Here is an 18,778-nt window from a genome sequence, read left to right as displayed (position 1 = left end):
CTGGCTGTAACAACTTGCTTCCAGAAACCTGCTCTGCCTCTTCAGAGTCTCTTGCATCAATGTTCCTCCTAGCAAATGTAATGGAAAAAACCCCATAGAAACCAGGTTTTGCAACGTCATTTTATTTTTGATGGATTGCTGTTAATTATGAGAACCAATTGAGTATCTCTTCTTCAAGCATAAAATTGCCTCTTTTTCAAAGTTAGGTGAATGTTTCTAAAAACATTTATTTTTATATTAAACCGGGTTTATCAACATACCAACATGACAATGTTTTTAGGACCAATTAATCTTAGCCTATAGTTTAAAAGAGCAAGATCAACAAGCCCCTGAAAATTTGTATCATTAAGGTCCCTTTGGAGGGACTACAGGATTTCCCCTTGCAATTACTAAAATACACTGTATTATTAAACCAACAATTTAGTTTCCCCCGAATAGAATTAAGTGAAACGGCAAATGATGTCAGATGCACTTTTGCCTCCTTAATATTTCCTAACACAGTTCTCAATTCCATTCCAAAGCTACACAGGCAATTGCCTTTATCCTCTTGAAAAGTGCTGGGCATGTGCTGCCTAGGGGCCAGAGCAAGAACAGCCACATTTGAGCATGTAGCAAGCATGAGTTTTATAAATGGGACCTTCCTAGCCTCTGAACTCAAGAACCAAGTTCTCTAGACCCATCTTTCTTCCCAGCTGTGAGAAGAAAAACCCATCACTTTCATCCACATTCTGTATGTAGCACAGATATGTATAGGCAGAGAACACTGACTCTCATGAAGCACCTGAGCTCATGCAGGCAGGCAAACAGCTGCATAGGCTCAGTTGCACTTGCAGATGCCCAGAAGACTGCTAAAATGGGCACACACACATGTTCACGCACATACATAAATGCACATCCTTTTGATTCTCAAACAATAAAACTACCCAAAGGAGTTTATATTCTACCTCTTATAAATATTTTAGTTCAAATAATCATTATGGTGTTGGCATCCTCAGCTTTAGCCAGCTTAGAAAAAAAGAGGCTAACTGGCTTTTTAAAGGGGGAAACCATTTCCCCCACAAGACATAAAATGAAAACCTAAAAATTCCTGTTGAAACAAATAGAAAAAAGACTATTAAATTTCAAAAATCAGGCTCTTTGCTAAGGAGTGTGAATTGACATTCTGTTTAAAAAGTGCATTTCTCATCTTTGAGAATTTTTGAGGCCAGTGCTTAGATGATACAGTCCATGACATGAATCTGAAGTGTGTCCATATCAGGAAGAATCATTCCACACTTCGGACAAGAATGTATTTGGACACTTCTTTGCTGCTGCTGCTGCTGCCAAACCCGATCTTCTGTTTCTGCAGAGACAAATTTCATTTTTGAGAATGAAAGGAAGAGATATAATATTAACAAACATCAAGATGGTCAGGTCCTCTTGTTGAAAAGTCAGTGTTGCTCATCTTTTTGCACTCGTGGGCACATAGGGAATTTTGAGAGACAGCTGTGGGCACCAACCCCTCAGGTGACTTTTCACCTCCACAGAAAGAATGAGAGAACACACACACTTTGCTTTTTCCCACTGGGTCTCAGTAACAGTCAGATCCAATAGAATTGAAATGGATCCTCTTCAACTTGCATGATTTTACATCATATCTCCCCCGCCAAAAAACCTTCCACAATAACAGTGACCTATGGCATGAGTCCTCATGATCCCTCCCCCATGACAATAAAGCAACCAACAAATTGCAGAAGACATTTGTAGATAAATAAGTGCAGTGGCGTAGCGTGGGTTGTCAGCACCCGGGGCAATTTGCGCCCCCTAACCCGTGGATTTTAGCACTCGAGTGCGAGCGTGCCCCCCCCAGATGTTGCGGCCAGCCCTCCTGCACCCCCCCTCCACGCTACGCCACTGGGGCTGGGGGCGAGCGAAGGAGCCAAGGACCCCCCCCTTTAAGGCTCAGCAGGAATTTATTAAATTTATTATTTGCGGAGCCCCCGCGAGCCGAGGCAGCCGAAGCCCCCTCTCCTCGGGCGCCTCCCCGCCCCCTCCTCTCATTGGTCTGTAGGTGGAGTCCGCGCTCCGAGGCGCTCCAGATCCGGGCTTGGCGAGCGCCTCGCCTCCTCCCGGCCGGGTCCGGGGGCTTCCAGCCGCACTCCGTCCTCGCCCGCCCCCCCCCCGCGGCTGAGACTTGCGCTGAGAGCCGGAGCCAGCGGCGCCCCCTTCCGCTGGGAGACCCTCGCCCGCCGGCTTCCTCTCGGAGGGTTTTGGGGAGCGCAGGGCGCTGCGAGGCCCCTCGGAGCTCTCCTCCCTCCCCGTCGGCAGAAGCAGCCGCCGCCTGTGGCTGGGCCGAGGGGATGGTGGCGGCGGCGGGGTGCGGAGGCTGCCCGTGCCCGGCCAGGCGTCGGTGGCGGCGTCTGCGCTGCTGCAGCGGCTGCTCCTCCTGCGAGCAGTGAGTGGAGCGCGGCAGCGGCGGGGGGCGCGCGCGCGCTAGGGCGCAAGGCTGGCGGTGGCAGCGGGGAGCCCAGCGGAGGAAGGAACTTGTCCCTTCCCTCTGGACTCGCGCCCCCCCCGGATGTTGCGCCCGGTGCGGCCGGCACCCCTGGCACCCCCCACGCTACGCCACTGAATAAGTGGGTTCACAGGCGGATTTCAAAGCCAATCCCATGGAGTTCTGGAGACAGTTCCTAAGAGAAAATGCGGGCCATCTAACAACTGCAGCTCCCTTAACAAACTACAGTTCCCAGGATCCTTGGGGGGGGAGGGAGCCCATAACTGCTTAGAGTTGTATGATGCTACTTTAAATGCATAGTGCAGATGGGACTCAAATGCTGTACCATACAAAAGTCCTTGCGTATGTATTTTGAAGCCACACAGCCCAAGAGTAGATTTATCTCTTAAACTGGGCTTCCTCCAGATGTTTTGAGACTACAATTCCCATCATCCCTGACCACTGGTCCTGCTAGCTAGGGACCATGGGAGTTGTAGGCCCAAAACATCTGGAGGGCCGAGGTTAAGGAAGCCTGTCTTAAACTGTTGTGTGAGAACTGGACTTATGGGAATCTCAACAGTTATGCGACACGAGGAACTATTTTTTGGATGTGTCTAATAATCCACATGGTAGTCCTCTGACCTCCTGCAAGGAGCATAGTCAATGAGCAATTACAGTCTATCCACAGCTGCTGGAATAGATAGGTTTGCAAAAAGTAAGTTCTGATGGCAAAAATCTGAGGGTGGCATTCAATTAAGTTTTACTCAGAGGTTATCCACTGAAGTTAATGAACCTAAATAATTACTAAAACAACAACAAAACAACAACAACAACAACAACAATAATATATTATTTATACCCCACCCATCTGGCTGGGTTTCCCCAGCCACTCTGGGTGGCTTCCAACAGAATATTAAAATACAATAGTCTATTAAACATTAAAAACTTCCCTAAACAAGGCTGCCTTCAGATGTCTTCCAAAAGTCTGGTAGTTTTTCCCCTCTTTGACATCTGATGGGAGGGCGTTCCACAGGGCGGGAGCCACTACCGAAAAGGCCCTCTGCCTGGTTCCCTGTAACTTGGCTTCTCGCAGTGAGGGAACCACCAGAAGGCCCTCAGCACTGGGCCTCAGTGTCCGGTTAGAACAATGGGGGTGGAGACGCTCCTTCAGGTATACTGGACCGAGGCCGTTTAGGGCTTTAAAGGTCAGCACCAACACTGTGAATTGTGCTTGGAAACGTACTAGGAGCCAATGCAGATCTCTCAGAACCGGTGTTATGTGGTCCCGGCGGCCACTCCCAGTCACCAGTCTAGCTCCTGCATTCTGGATTAATTGCAGTTTCCGGGTCACCTTCAAAGGTAGCCCCACGTAGAGCGCATTGCAGTAGTCCAAGCAGGAGATAACCAGAGCATGCACCACTCTGGTGAGACAGTCCGCGGGCAGGTAGGGTCTTAGCCTGAGTACCAGATGGAGCTAATAAACAGCTGCGCTGGACACAGAATTGACCTACGCCTCCATGGACAGCTGTGAGTCCAAAATGACTCCCAGGCTGCGCACCTGGTCCTTCAGGGGCACAGCTGCCCCATTCAGGACCAGGGAATCCTCCACACCTGCCCGCCTCCTCTCCCCCCAAAACAGTACTTCTGTCTTGTCAGGAATCAACCTCAATCTGTTAGCCGCCATCCATACTCTAACCACCTCCAGGCACTCACACAGGACCTTCACCGCCTTCACTGGTTCCGATTTGAAAGAGAGGTAGAGCTGGGTATCATCCGCATACTGATGAACACCCAGCCCAAATCCCCTGATGATCTCTCCCAGCGGCTGCATGTAGATGTTGAAAAGCATGGGGGAGAGGACAGAACCCTGGGGCACCCCACAAGTGAGAGCCCAGGGGTCTGAACACTCATCCTCCACCACCACTTTCTGAACACGGCCCAGGTGGAAGGAGCGGAACCACTGTATGACAGTGCCCCCAGCTCCCAGCCCCTCTAGACGGTCCAGAAGGATGTTATGGTCGATGGTGTCAAAAGCCACTGAGAGATCCAGCAGAACTAGGAAACAGCTCTCACCTTTGTCCCTAGCCCACGGGAGATCATCAACCAGTGCGACCAAGGCAGTTTCAGTCCCATGATGAGGCCTGAATCCCGACTGGAAGGGATCCAAATGGTCCGCTTCTTCCAGGCGTGCCTGCAGTTGTTCGGCAAGCGCTCGCTCTATCACCTTGCCCAAGAATGGAAGATTGGAGACTGGGCGATAGTTGGCCATCGTGGCCGCATCTAAAGATGTTTTTTTAAGAAGCGGTTTAATAACCGCCTCTTTCAGCGGGTCTGGGAAGGCTCCGTCACCGAGGGAAGCATTCACCACCCCACGAAGCCCATCGCCCAGTCCTTCCCGGCTAGCTTTTATAAGCCAGGATGGGCAAGGATCCAGGAGACAGGTGGTCAGCTTCATTCGCCCAAGCAGCCTGTCCACATCCTCGGAGGTAACAGATTGGAATTGATCCCATGTAACAAGACTAGACAGGACTCTAGCCCTCCCCCGCCCTGGTCCTGCTCCCACAGTGGAGTCTACCTTCTTCTGAATCTGAGCGACTTTATTTGCAAAAAACTTTGCAAAAGCATTGCAGGAGATCTTGGGTCCCTACCAGGCCCCGGTGACTCTGGTGGTTCCGACAGATTGTGAACCACCTGAAAAGAGTCTCCTGCTGCTGTTTTCTGCAGATGCAATAGAGGTGGTGAAGAAATTCTTCTTCGCCGTTGCTATCGCCACTTGGTAGGCTCGACGTTGAGCTCTAACCTGTGTCCGGTCAGATTCGGAATGAGTTATCCGCCACCGGTGCTCTAGCCGTCTCAACGATTGTTTCATCACCCTCAGCTCCGGGGAAAACCACGGGGCTCTCCGGGCTCCATGCAATCGGAGAGGGCGCTTCAGAGCCAGACAGTCAATAGCCCTGGTTAACTCCACATTCTAGCAGGCCACCAGGGAATCAGCTGAAAGGCCATCAACATGGGATAAAACATCCCCTACCACTCTCTGGAAGCCAACTGGATCTATTAAGTGGTGGGGTGGACCATCCGAATCGGTCCCACCTCCCTGCAGAGGGGAAGGGTCGCAGAGAAGTCCAGTTGCACCAGGAAGTGATCTTACCATGGCACTTCTTTAGTTTCGTTTTTACTTAGTGTCAGATCACCTACATCCATAGAGGTGAACACCAGGTCTAAGGCATGTCTGTGGCTATGAGTTGGGCCAAATTTATTCAGGGACAGCCCCATGGAGGCCATGCTTTCCACGAAGTCCCGAGCGGCCCCTTGTAAGATCGTGTCAGCATGGATGTTAAAATCCCCTAGGACAACCAAACTAGGTGTCTCCAGAAGAACATCTGCCACGACCTGAAGCAACTCGGGCAGGGAATCCTTGGTGCAGCGGGGAGGCTGGTACACCAAAAGGAATCCTACACTGCCCCTATTGCCCAACTTCCAAAACATGTGCTCAGAGAACTGGGTCTTCCCAATAGGATGCCTCATGCAAGTTAATGACTTCCTAAAAAATCACTGCAACCCCCCGTCCCCGCCCACATGACCTGGGTTGCTGTGCGTAAGAGAAACCTGGTAGACAAGCAGCGGCAAGGACAGGCCCATCTGCTTCATCCAACCAAGTCTCTGTTACACATGCCAGGTCAAGTCCTCCATTCACGATCAAGTCATGGATGGCAGTAGTCTTATGAATCCTTGACCTGGCATTGCACAGCAGCACCTTCAGGTCATGTGGGTATCCCTTGCTGATTCCAGTATCCGTCCGGTCAAGACCAGACCCAGAGGTAGGGATAGTCCTCAAATAACCTGCCTCCTCGGTAATGAAATGGTCTGGTCACAGTCCTTTGTTTCAATTGGTCTACTACTTGGAGTAATCTCTGGAAAGGACCCTGATGTTGGGAAAGATTGAGGGCACAAGGGGAAGGGGATGACAGAGGACTGGATGGTTGGACAGTGTTCTTGAAACTACTAACGTAGGTTTGACCAAACTGTGGGAGGCAGTGGAAGACAGGAGTGCCTGGCGTGCTCTGGTCCATGGGGTCACGAAGAGTCGGACACGACTAAACAACAACAACTTGGAGTGAAAGTTATTTGGATGCCACCCTGAGTTGGTTATGTGAACCAAGAGCTGTGGTGTGGCAAGTTTCTCAGTTTGCCCTTTTAATTTTACCTCCTTGAGAAAAGTGAGACTGGCCTTGATCTGATGGGAGTCTGTGCCGAGTTTGCATTTCTGCCAGCATATTCCTAGAGAGAGAGAGAAAGAGATTGCTAATGCCATACCCTCATTTTCTATGGCTCCCCCTCTCCCCCAAATCAGCATGGCAGTGAAGAACTGAAAATGGAGAGAAAAGATGCAGCCCAATAAACTTATTCTTTTAAAAATAGTCTCACTGTTCTCTCCTCTCACAAAATATTGAAAACGTTACAGTAGCTAAACATTTCCTCTGATCCATTTCTCACCTTCCAAGATCTTCATGGTCTTGCTTCTCTGTCAGCAAGTACGCTAGCTGGGCAGCCAATTGCTCCTTTTCCTCGTGGATCTTCTCCCGTGCTGCTCGTTCAGCGTGGAAGTCAGAACAATAGAGCTCCATCTAATCAAGGAACAAACAGGAATAAAGATCACAACGTGCTTTTAAAAGAGATAAATGAGTCAATCTGAGTTAATATGCTGCCCTAATCCAAATCACCGAGCTTCCTCAGCCATCATCCGCCATGAACCACCATTGGCAGCAACAGCTGCAGGTGTGTTCTATGCTTATGATAATATTTTATTCTCTTGCTAGTTGTGCTGTTTTAAGTGTGCATTTTATATTTGACTTCCTCTAGTAATGTTTTCTCTTGAATCTTTTAAGATAATATTTTAGTTTCTTGTTAATTATGTAGCCTTGAATGTATACTTGTCTGTCTTCAGTATTATTTTATTCTGGATTGTTTTATTTGATCCTTTAATGTAGGTTGTAAACTGGTTTGAGATTTTTTTCTTAAAAAATAGAGCAGTATAGAAATGAAAATTAACAACAACAAAAAACTCGATTCTTTACACAATCAAGACTTCAGAATTTGGATTACAATCATAGCAGAAAGACTGAATAATCTTAGCACTAATAAGTTGGATTTATTAAAAAGCAGAAAATTGCAATCAACATCAAATGCCTAATTAATTGCATAAAAATATTACAGTCAAACCAAGAACAATAAGCAGTTATTTTCCCCAACGTGTAAAAAGCTTTTGACCATGCAAAATTTCTTATATAATACTCTTGAATCATTGCCTTGATATGTATAATATAGGATCACAGTTTAAGAACTGGATTACTTTAATGTACTACAAACCCTCAAACAACAGTCTATGTAAATGGCTCACTCTCCTCCCAATTTAATTTACAAAGTAATTTACGAAGTGATATACGCCAAGGGTGTCCATCCTTATGTACTGAATTATTTCATTAAGTGGCACACACGCATATGAGTTTATATTAGCATTTATTTATTTATTTAAGCTTATCTATATATCTAAAGTTTCTAAGATCAATTCTTGTTTGCCTGTTATAATAAATAAAACTTTTAAAGGGGAAAAACTAAATAAATAAATAAATAAATAATTTTATTATTAAACCCTGCCCATCTGGCTAGGTTTCCCCAGTCACTCTGGGCAGCTTACAAAATAAACGGATTATCTTCAATGTTAGTCATACTTAAGAGCAGACCCACTCAAATCAATGGGCTCAAGTATTTTAAGTCAATTGATTTCTTTCTCTCTGCTTAAGAGTGGAGCAGGATTTCACCCAACCACCACATGACAGGTGTCCTTACCATACCTGAGCTCGGAGGATAGCCATGGTTTCCAGTTCTTCCTCCTGCCTGGCAATGGTCTGTTTCATTTCATCTATCTGGAACTGTTTGGCAGCTAGGGCTTCCTCTGCCATATCCAGTCTGTGAATGAGTTCCTCAGCGGTAGCCTTATTGAGCCTTTCAGCCTGCAGCAGGTTTAATCAGGGCGGGGAACACAGTGCAATCAGAAACATCTTATGGCTTCTGGTGGCCTGGCAGTCTAAACCCGTGAATGAGCTGCATCGCAGTGCAAGCAGCTGCTCCCAATGCAAAAATCAGGAGGGGAAAACACTGTGGTCACAGCTTGATTATGTGGGGCTCTGCATCCAGTTCTACTTCCCCTGATTGGAAAACAGTGTACTAAAGAATGGCTCCACCACTGTTGCAGGTGAAGGAGACCATGATCTCTCCTTAGGATGCCATCATCCTAAGTGCCGTCATCCCTCCCCATTTTCTGCTCCCATACCAATAAATGCTCTAAAGCATAAATGCACATGTCATAACCTACCTCTCCCACAGTTATCTTTTATCAATTGCACTTCTTCTTTAGTCTTCTTTATTTTTTCTCTTCTACACTACTTAAATCAGGGAAGTCTTTATTAACACTAGGTTAAACCTCAGTAATGTTGCTATTTTTAGCCATTTTTGCTGTTGCATTTTATTATTAAGAATGCAAATGGAAGAAAGCAGCTTGTGCAACACAGCTGGAACCATGCAGAGCAACTGGGAGATGTGGGCACCTCCTGCGTGTTCTGACCCTATTGAACCCGAAGGAACTTTCACAAAAGGGGTGGAAATGCTGTTCATTCCACTTCCTTACATAGCACTGGGACTATTCTTTAGAGCAAGGCTTACCTCTTTGTCTTTTAGTTCTTCAACTGTCTGCTTTGCTTTGGTCAATTCAGGTACAAGCTTGCTATAAGCATCCTGCAATGTGTTAAATTTCTGTCTGTTGGAAGACAAGTAAGACAGATACGAAAATAAGCAATTTAGGAAGAAAGGCTTATTTGATGACTTTCTGCTTTGTTCACTTGTGTCCTCCAATGATTTCACAGTTCCTCAATAAAACAGATAATTTCTCGGTCTATTAAATTTCAACAACAAAATACATATAGAATGTGTGGCAGCCTTAGGACCTTTCACATACTGCACTTCAACAAACTGGGGCTTACCACAGAATGTACACCAGGACAGGGATCTACAGCAAATCCTCTGACAAGTGTATCATTTTATCATATTCACATTTTCTCTACATATATTGGGGGAGAGGGGAGAGACTGAATGTATACTTGTAAAATGCAATGCAAGAGGAGGCCTGTACCTTTTCTTCAAACAATGAATAACCAAGGTAGGGCAATTTCAGTTGGAAACCTAATCAGCACCACAGGTTTCCCTAAAGAGAAGGATTTTTTTGTTTTTGTCAGATTCTTCTTTGCAAGCTCAGTTTAGCTGATCAGCAGTGACAAACATGGAGGTGGAAATAGAAGGCATGCATCGCAGCCACATTTTGAGCCTCACTTTCTCACCACCTGCTCCTGAGCCCATACTCACTGCTCTTCGTTTGCTCTGGCTTCCTCCAGCTTGATTTCTGACTGCATGCTCTCCACTTGAAGCTCCAGCTTCTTAATGGTGTACAGCAGCTGCTGCTTCTCATCCAGGTCTCCAGCACTTTCACCATGTTGCTGCCTCTCAAAAGCCTGGCACCTGGGAAGGAGATCGTGGGGAACTTCACCAAAGAGTGAATGGAGGGAGAGAAATGCTCTGCCAGAAACTGGTTGCACCCCTTGAGGGATGCTCTGCCTCAAGAAAATATAAAGGCCTGTTCTGATATGTAATTCAACAGCACTCTTACTTCTCTTGCAGCTTCTTCTGGATTATCTCAGCATCTTTTAATTTAGCATGTGTCTCCTGAAGTTCTTTGAACAGGGCAGACACTTGTAGGTTCAGAGTCTCTACTTCATCACCCACCTGCAAGAAACAGGCAAATCCACCTAAAAACACAGGTTGAGCCCATACACTTACTGCAGACTGAATTAACAATACACCCCTGCTATTATGCTTCTAGTTTTTTGCAAAATTAGTCAGAAAAGCATGTCACTAGTAGCAGATTTGAGTTTAAATATTCTGAATATACACATAAGAAAGAGCCTCTTGTCTGCAGCAGAGGCAGGATAGGCACAAGAGCCATTTCTATAATGGGGCAAGCAGCTTCTGCAAAACCAATTTGCATTCCCAACTGTTTCTACCAAGCAAACAATTGCTTGAGGGAAGATGAATCTCTTTGAGGAGGCCACACAGACCCTGAGCTGCAAGGCATCCACACCGACGCCCCTGACCTCCCTCATTTGGTGTCTAATGGAAAAGGCCAAACCATTGGTGAAATATAGGTGGTGTCACCTCCAGTTCAATGAGGCCGTGGAACTCTGCCTGTCAAGTTTCCCAGAGGCAAGTTTACAGCATCACCCAGAATGTGTGAGATATTCTGAGACCCAATAGTCCAGACCAGCATTTGCATTAGTGGGCAGCTGCGTGCAAATGAAGGCATGAGAAACTTTCGAAAGTTCACTCTGCCCATTGGGTGACGAGCCTCCTAGAGCCCATCCGTAGGAAGGACAACTCTACCCAAAAGCTACCAACAAACAAGCAGGACTGGCATGGTGCATTAATAGATGAGCCACACTTACGCTTTCTGCTCTCTCTTTTACTTCCTCCTCCTCAGGTTCCATCTGAGTGCCTTTCTCTGCAGTTTTATTTTCTAAGAGAAGTCTGTGAAACACAAGAATCCAATCCCAATTTAAACATATTAGTATGTAAGTCATATTGCTATGGATTTGATGGGAAAGGTCATGAGAACATGCAACAGTCAATGATATTTTCCAGAAGCCCTTCTCCACTCCTAAAGCAAGTGGGATTCATTGTGGAATCTGTTCACTGTCAACACAAGAATACAAGATTGCTGCATTTGGGGGAATGTGTAGGTAGCACAGGTCAAAACCACTCCAGCTACAGGGCATTCTCTCTTGCAGAGTAGAACAAACAGTTGCCAGTGAACTAAGAGCAATACAGTGGTACCTCTGGATGTGAATGGGATCTGTTCCGGAGCCCTGTTCGCATCCTGAAGCATCATTTTGAGCGTCTGCGCATGCTCGAGTGGTGGAACCCGGACGTAACACGCTCCATTACTTCTGGGTTGCCACGGAGCGTAACCTGAAAACACTCAACCTGAAGCACATTTAACCTGAGGTATGACTGTAATTGTTTTTTCACGCTACTAAAACATTTAAAAGTTTATATATATATATATATATAGAGAGAGAGAGAGAGAGAGAGATTGTAAGTAGTATAATGGGGGACGCGGGTGGCGCTGTGGTCCAAACCAGTGAGCCTCTTGGGCTTGCTGATCAGAAGGTTGGCGGTTCAAATCCCTGCGACAGGGTGAGCTCCCGTCGCTCAGTCCCTGCTCCAGCCAACCTAGTTGTTCAAAAGCACAAAGTGCAAGTAGATAAATAGGTACCGCTCTGGTGGGAAGGTAAACAGCATTTCCGTGTGCTGCTCTGGTTTCGTCAGAAGCAGCTTAGTCATGCTAGCCACATGACCCGGAAAAACTGTCTGCGGACAAACGTTGGCTCCCTTGGCCAGTAAAGCGAGATGAGTGCCGCAACCCCAGAGTCGTTCGCGACTGAACTTAACTGTCAGGGGTCCTTTACCTTTACCTTTTAAAGTAGTATAATGGTTAGAGTTTTGGAGTAGGACCTGGGAGACCAGGGTTCAAATCCCCACTCAGCCTTCATGAAACTCACTGGGTGACCTTGGGCCAGTCACTGCCTCTCAGCCTAGCCTCCCTCGCAGGGTTGTGGTGGAGATTAAATGAGGAGGGGGAGAACCATGTACACCCCACCTTGAGCTCCTTGGAGAAAAAGGCAGGATATAAATGCCATAAATATAAATATTAAAATCTCTAACACTTTAGATGCAACTTAGGTTATTAGGGGCTTACAAAAACAGCATTAATTGCCTTACAGTGTAGCTGAACAGATGACAGGGTCAACATGTGTGAAATGCTTAGGGGAAACACTCAGAAATACGATTTTAAGTTCAGGACTTAACAGCCTTGTTTGAAATCATATCTATACATCAAAACACTGAAAATGGATTGTATTCAACGTTAACAGTGCTTAGACCCATTGAAAATAATGGACATGACCACCTGAGGTCCATTAACTTCAATAGGTCTCCTCTGAGTATGACTAATGTTGGATTCAACCCAATAATTATAAACTATAGATGGTTGCCACCTTTCCTTCTGCTCCTGGAGCTCCTTTTCCAAGGCTTCTCTCTTCTGGGTCTCGCTCCTGAGGGAATGAAGAAGCTGGCTGACAGTCAACTCTTCGGTTTCCAACTTTTTTTTTGCTTCATCCAGAGATCTGCTCCTGTTTTGAGAAAATAGAAGAGAGCAGAGCAGAGCAGTAGCTGGAGTGCTGCACTTCACTCTTCTTCTTTTAAACCCCTTTCTCTAACAGAAGACTAGGAAGGGTAGCACAAATCAAAATCTACCATTAGGAGCAGCCCAGGAATTCTACTTACCCATAGGCAGCTGCATCCCTCGTTGTTTTCCCACGAAGGTCTTGAATTTCTTTCACACCTCCGTTTAATTCTCCTTCCTGTGGAAAATTGGAAGGGGAGAACATGACAACTCTGAATCTGACATGTTGCAGTTATGTGATGCATTGCATTAATCTCCCTCTAACATCAGCTCAGAAAATACACACGGAAGACACTAGGGCAATAATAATATGAACCAACAAAGCCAGAGTGCTGAGATTTCTAGACAGCGGTGCTGTCAGGGTAGGACTTTTGATTAAAAGCTCAGGGCCCCTGTCAGCTGATGAGCAGGATTCTCCCCCCTCCAACATCAGTGGGCTGACTTCCCACATTTTGAAATAATGAACATTACTACCAAAAGTCGGGGGGGGGGGCACACCATAAGACTATGGAGCCAGCTGCAGAACTGCTTCCAGACCAACCGACAGCACCTGCCATGCATTTTTTCCTCTGGGAGAAGGGACAGCTCTCGCTTACGTGCATCCTGATCTCCACAAATGAGTCATCAGTTCCAATGTTGAGTTTAAGCTGCAGCTCTGAAATGATGGCAACCAGATCGGCCTTCTCAGCCTGCAGCTTCACCACTTGCATCCTCAGCTGCTCTAGCTCCTGGGCCATCTCCTTTCTGGAAACCGTGCATCCCTAGGAGAAGCAGTTTAGACGGAGAGGGTTAGAGGAGAAGCCAGGAGATACAGAAGGAGAGTGTGAAGGACCTGCCACATATTAACTAGGCCCTTTTAAAATGTGGTTCTTTTTTTGGGGGGGGGGTTGTTATTGGGTTGTTGTTTTTCTTTTGATTATATATATTGTTGGTTTTTTTTCATTATAGATATTGTGGTTTTATATTTTGATTTTGTTGTGTGAGCTGCCCTAAGACCACCGGGTTTAGGGCACTATATAAATGCAATAAATAATAATAACAAGAATAATTGGACATTGAGTTCATGTAAGCCCAAGCTCTCTGCCCCTGCCGCCTTATTTATTTGTATTAAAATTTCTATTCCAGCCATCTAGTGCCTATGTGTTTATCTTCCCCTTTTATAATATTGCAGATTGTAAATCTTATTGTTTTATTCCTTTGATCTGTTTTAAACTTTTGGCATATACAGTTGTACCTTGGTTCTCAAATGCCTTGGTGCTCGTACGTTTTGGCTCCTGAACACTGAAAACCCAGAAGTAAGTGTTCCAGTTTACAACTTTTTTTCAGAAGCTGAACGTCCGACGCAGCTTCCAGTTGAGTGCAGGAAGCTCCTGCAGCCAATTGGAAGCTGCGCCTTGGCTTCTGAATGTTTCAGAAGTCAAACAGACTTCCAGAACGGATTACGTTCAAGAACCAAGGTACAACTGTGTGTGTATATATATATATATGTGTGTGTGTGTGTGTGTGTGTGTGTGTGTACACACACACACACACACACACAAACCAAAACTGCAAGTCATTTCGAAGCATTTTATGTAGTTAGTGACAAATCAATGTAATAAAGAATATGAACTGCACTTACGACTGCAGCCTTGGACAGTTAGCTATTCACAGTCTCTGCTGTTGTTGTTGTTTGTCCGGCAATAAAAAAAAGTTTCTCTAGCTGTGCCAGTTTTTATAGCTGTGCCCCATGCATGCACACATGCTCATAGTTTTATTTACCTTTGTGGACCCTTCCTCTCTCTCTTCCAGAGTCTGGAGTTGCTCTTTCAGGGCTTCATTCTCTACACATTTGGTTGCCAAGCACTGTCTGGCTTCCTTGAATTTAGTTTCATAGAACTCCCGCTCTTCTTTCAGCTTCTCTCTCCATGTGGAAAGCTCCTCAAAGCGATCCTTCATAGCTTGATTACGCTGCCTCATGGCTTCTGTTGGGACATGCCAAAATAGTGCATTAGCATGTATCAATATACTCCAGCTACTCTCCCTCCACAAACCGGAACCTGGATAGAGGCAAAATTCACTGAAGAGGGCAGGGCTCGCCCGACACACTTTGCCACCTGAGGCAAAACACAAACGGGCTCCCCCTCTCCCCACCAGGGAAGCGGGAGAGGGTGAAGATCTACATCAGGAACAAGTGGGGAATGAAGCTCTACATCGGGATCTGCTGCCCCTGTGGATCCTGCCACCTGATGTGGTTGCCTCACCACACCTAATGGGTGGGCCGGCCCTGGAAAGTTTCTTGGATGAAACTGCACATTTTGCAGTGCTGCCTGGCCCACTAGGGCGAAAGGGGCACTGCTCTGCCAACCTCAGACTGCCTTTGGCCAGCCCCATCTGCCTGCTTTCTTACTTACAACCTATCCAGGGGGTGGCACTGCCTGTCAGCTCCTACCTTGAGTCTCAGTGATGGCTTTGTAGAACTCAGCAGCTGGGGAGGACAACTGGAATTGGGAAAGAGAGTGCCTCTGAGCACTCACACAGTGCTTTCCTAGTGAGTAACTAAGAACTAAGGGAACACAGACTCATAAGCTAAGACCCCTAGATCCTTTTCACATGTACAACTAGCAAGTCAAGTGTCCCCCATCTTCCTGCCTAAGTGTAGAACCTTACACCTGACCCTACTGAAATACATATTGTTAGTTTTGGCCCAGTTCTCCAACCCCGATTCTGTCTTCTGCAGCACTGGCTACCCCTCCCAGTTTGGTGTCATCTGCAAATTTGATGAGCGCCCCCTCAATACCACCATCCAAGTCATTTACAGTGGTGCCCCGCAAGACGAATGCCTCGCAAGACGAAAAACCCGCAAGACGAAAGGGTTTTTCGGTTTTTGTGACGCTTCGCTAGACGATTTTCCCTATGGGCTTGCATCGCAAGACGAAAGCCCATAGGGAAATCTCGGGGACCTTTTTTTAAATGCTGGCGGTGGGGAGCAAAGCCTTTTCCCCCCCTCCGGACTTCAGAAGAGGTCCAGGAAGGCCGGCGGGGGCGAAAGGCTTTGCTCCCCACCGCCAGCATTTTAAAAGCGGTCCGGGATAGCAGGGAAGCGCTTCCCGCTATCCCGGATGGCTTTTGAAGGCAGGTGGGGGGAGCAAAGACTTTTGCCCCCCGCCCGCCTTGGGAAGAGGTCCCAAGTCTTTGTCCCCCTGCCTGCCTTCCCGGGGGCTTTTAAATCGCCCCGGGACAGCTGAGAATTCCTCCGCTGTTCCGTGGCGATCTTAAAATGCTGGCGGGCGGCAGCGAAGGCATTTTAAGATCGCCCCGGACAGCGGAAAAGTCTCCGCTGTCCCGGGAAGGCAGGCGGGGGGGAAGCAAAGACTTTCGCCCCCGCCAGCCTTCAGAAGAGGTCGGGGGACAGACTGTCCCCAGACCTGGTCTGAAGGCGGTTCGGTTTCTATAGGAACGCATTAATTGATTTTTAATGCATTCCTATGGGAAACCGTGCTTCGCAAGACGAAAAACTCGCAAGACGAAAAGACTTGCGGAACAAATTAATTTCGTCTTGCGAGGCACCACTGTATAAAGATGGGCTGTTTGTGAGGTGGGAAGAAAGCACGTTGTTCAGGCCACCTTAAGTCCCAGATATATTAACATTCATCCCATGCACCTCTCCAGTTATGCCACCATAGAAGCAGGCAGTCTCCACTGACTAGACCCAGATCTGCTTAGTTTCACCGAAGTAGCTGCCTCACGTACCTCCTGCCCCAAGCTGAGCACTCAGCACTCAGTCAGAGGGCAATTGGCTCAAGCAAGCCGAGCATTCAAGGCAAACAAGTTTACTTCAAGGCCATCTCCGTGAAGCTATGTGGCAGTGCATGCAATGTCAGTTGTTCACCTTTAAGCTCATTGTTCTCGGTAATGAGCTCTTTCATCTGCTGGACCATCTCCTCAACCGTGGATGTGCCGAGTGGGGGGGGCGGCACACTTGGATGCCCATTTTCCACCTCAGTCTTGCTACACCGCCCACTACCAGCAAGACAATTTAATGGCTTCCTGGACATTGCTACAGTTACTTTGCAGAGAAAGAAAAAATAGATAATTATAATAATACACCTTCCATTGGGCTGTGGTTTATATACACGAGGAGTTATTTGGGCTATGAAATTTTGATGAATGAAAACACTGTACTAATTAGTACACATAGTTTTCATCAGCCCTTCTCTAGACATTGGTCAGAACGATGTTCAGAAGTTTCTGGAGAGGTGTGCCAAGGGGAGGGGGGCAGAGCAGGATCACACCGACTGCCCATGCCCCACCAAGGCAGGTGCTGGATGTGAGTGAGCAAGGGCTGCCTACTGGGTGCCTTTTTGAGTGCAGCTGGGAGCCCTGGTGGCTTTGCAACTGCAGGGAAGATTTCTCCTTCATGTTGTGGACCCAGCCACTGGCGAGGCACAGCCGGCAATGGAGTGCGCCTCCGGGGGTGAAGGCTAACCACTGTGAGCAGCACCGAAGTGATCTGACGGGGGCGCAAGCCTGGCGACAAGACCCCCCCCCCCCGCTTGGCACCAGCGGGGCTGCAGGAGGGGCCAAGGGAGGCGCGCCAGACCCCCCGCCCTCCCGCCCGCGCCTCCTGGCCCGCTCCCCGCGCGCCCCCGTCTCCCCGCCCTGGGCCGGGGGCTCAGCTCGCCTCTCCCCGCGAGGCCCCCCTCACCAGGCCGCGGCCCCGCAGCTCCTCTGGCCCGAGTTCCGCCGCTGGCGGCCCTCCTCCTCCTCCTCGGGCGGCGACGCGGAAGAGGCGCGGGCGGGAGGCCGGCCTGGTCCCTCGGGCCGGTCAGCTGACGGAAGCGGCGGCTCCTCGCTCCGGCGCCTGGCGGGCCTTTCTCCCCGCGCATCGCAGCGCCCCGAGGGCGGCTCCCTTTCCAGGCCCCGCGATCGGCCTTCGCCCGGAACTGGCCGCATTTTGCCCGCCCAGCGCGACCCCCGAGCCACGGCGCTAGCGAAGGCTTTTTAAAATGTGTAATGCTTCATTATGTGTTGATATATGTTGGCATCCGCCCAGAGTGGCCGGAGCAGCCAAGTCCGAGGGAGGCGGATTCTGGCCTCCCGGGGAGCAGGGCTGCACCGCCCAGACTATGGCACCCCAGGGCCTTGCCAGGAAGGTGGGATACAAATGCGTATGATGAGCGGGCAAAGGGGCCTGTAATTTGAGCACTCTGCAAAGCAATAGGCACCTCTTCCCCTCTGGTACCCTTCAGCCCAGACAGCCTCTGACGATGCTCAGAGCAGGGGGAGATGAGAAAAAGTTGTTGTTGTTTAGTCCTGTCAGACTCTTCATGACCCCAGCTAAGCCTGTTTGGTCTCTCTTGTTATGGGTCCTGCCTGCCGGCCTTCAAGCCTTTGCAATGCAAAACTCTGTTTTCCTCTTGAGGTTATGCAGCCATTTCTCTGGTGGCTTCTGCGATTTCAGCAGGCATCGCTCCATTGGCAAGCCTACATTTTAAACAGTAAAAACATGCTGTTAAAAAAGAAATCAGAAACTAATTTTGTGGCAAGTGCTTCATCCAACATCATGCCACATGCAGCCCCAGCTAGCCTTATACTTGGGCAGACTTAGCTCTGCATCTGTGTTGGCCTCCACCAACCCTGTTTTGGACCACAACGCCCATCCGTCTCGGCCACTAGTCCATAAGACTGGAGGGCAGCAGGCTGGTGAAGGCAGAACTGTGTGATTATTAGCTCTGTTCTTCTATTAAAATGGAACAATCTGTTAGGAATCGTATAACATGGAGGATGTTTCCTTGCTGCAAACTCAATGTCATCCAGCTTACACAATTCCTTCCAGCTCTGCAGTGCTATGATTCTTTGTTTGAGACAGGGAGCTGTCACACACTTTTGGGGAGCCTTTACTTAAGGCCATTATTTATCTCAGCTGCAGTCTTCCTCTGCTACTTCTAGTTTTTGGTCCAGTGCCATGACCT

At 48.0% G+C, this 18,778-nt stretch overlaps 1 protein-coding gene across 2 annotated transcripts; it reads right to left on the bottom strand.

Moving 5' to 3' along the window:
- Nucleotides 1–106: 106 nt before the first annotated feature.
- On the bottom strand, nt 107–17,660 carry OPTN (optineurin). Of its 2 annotated transcripts, none has more exons than XM_081927745.1 (14): nt 17,512–17,660; nt 16,696–16,872; nt 14,586–14,788; nt 13,421–13,585; nt 12,926–13,002; nt 12,637–12,771; nt 11,026–11,107; nt 10,194–10,309; nt 9,893–10,045; nt 9,197–9,290; nt 8,329–8,487; nt 6,971–7,101; nt 6,681–6,754; nt 107–1,342 (listed from the first exon to the last, which is right to left on the bottom strand). In XM_081927745.1, exons 2-14 carry the CDS (start codon nt 16,859–16,861, stop codon nt 1,212–1,214), a joined length of 1,686 nt encoding a protein of 561 aa, XP_081783871.1. In that variant the 5' UTR covers nt 16,862–16,872; nt 17,512–17,660; the 3' UTR covers nt 107–1,211. The 2 variants fall into 2 exon arrangements, with proteins under 2 accessions (XP_081783871.1, XP_081783872.1); XM_081927746.1 differs by having other exon boundaries at nt 16,696–16,863; nt 17,512–17,551.
- Between the last annotated feature and the right edge of the window lie 1,118 nt (nt 17,661–18,778).

Source organism: Podarcis melisellensis (genome assembly GCF_964234715.1).
Source record: "Podarcis melisellensis genome assembly, chromosome: 10".
Taxonomy (NCBI): Eukaryota; Metazoa; Chordata; class Lepidosauria; order Squamata; family Lacertidae; genus Podarcis; species Podarcis melisellensis.
Note: the sequence above shows the minus strand (reverse complement) of the source record. Positions and strands in the feature narration are given on the sequence as shown.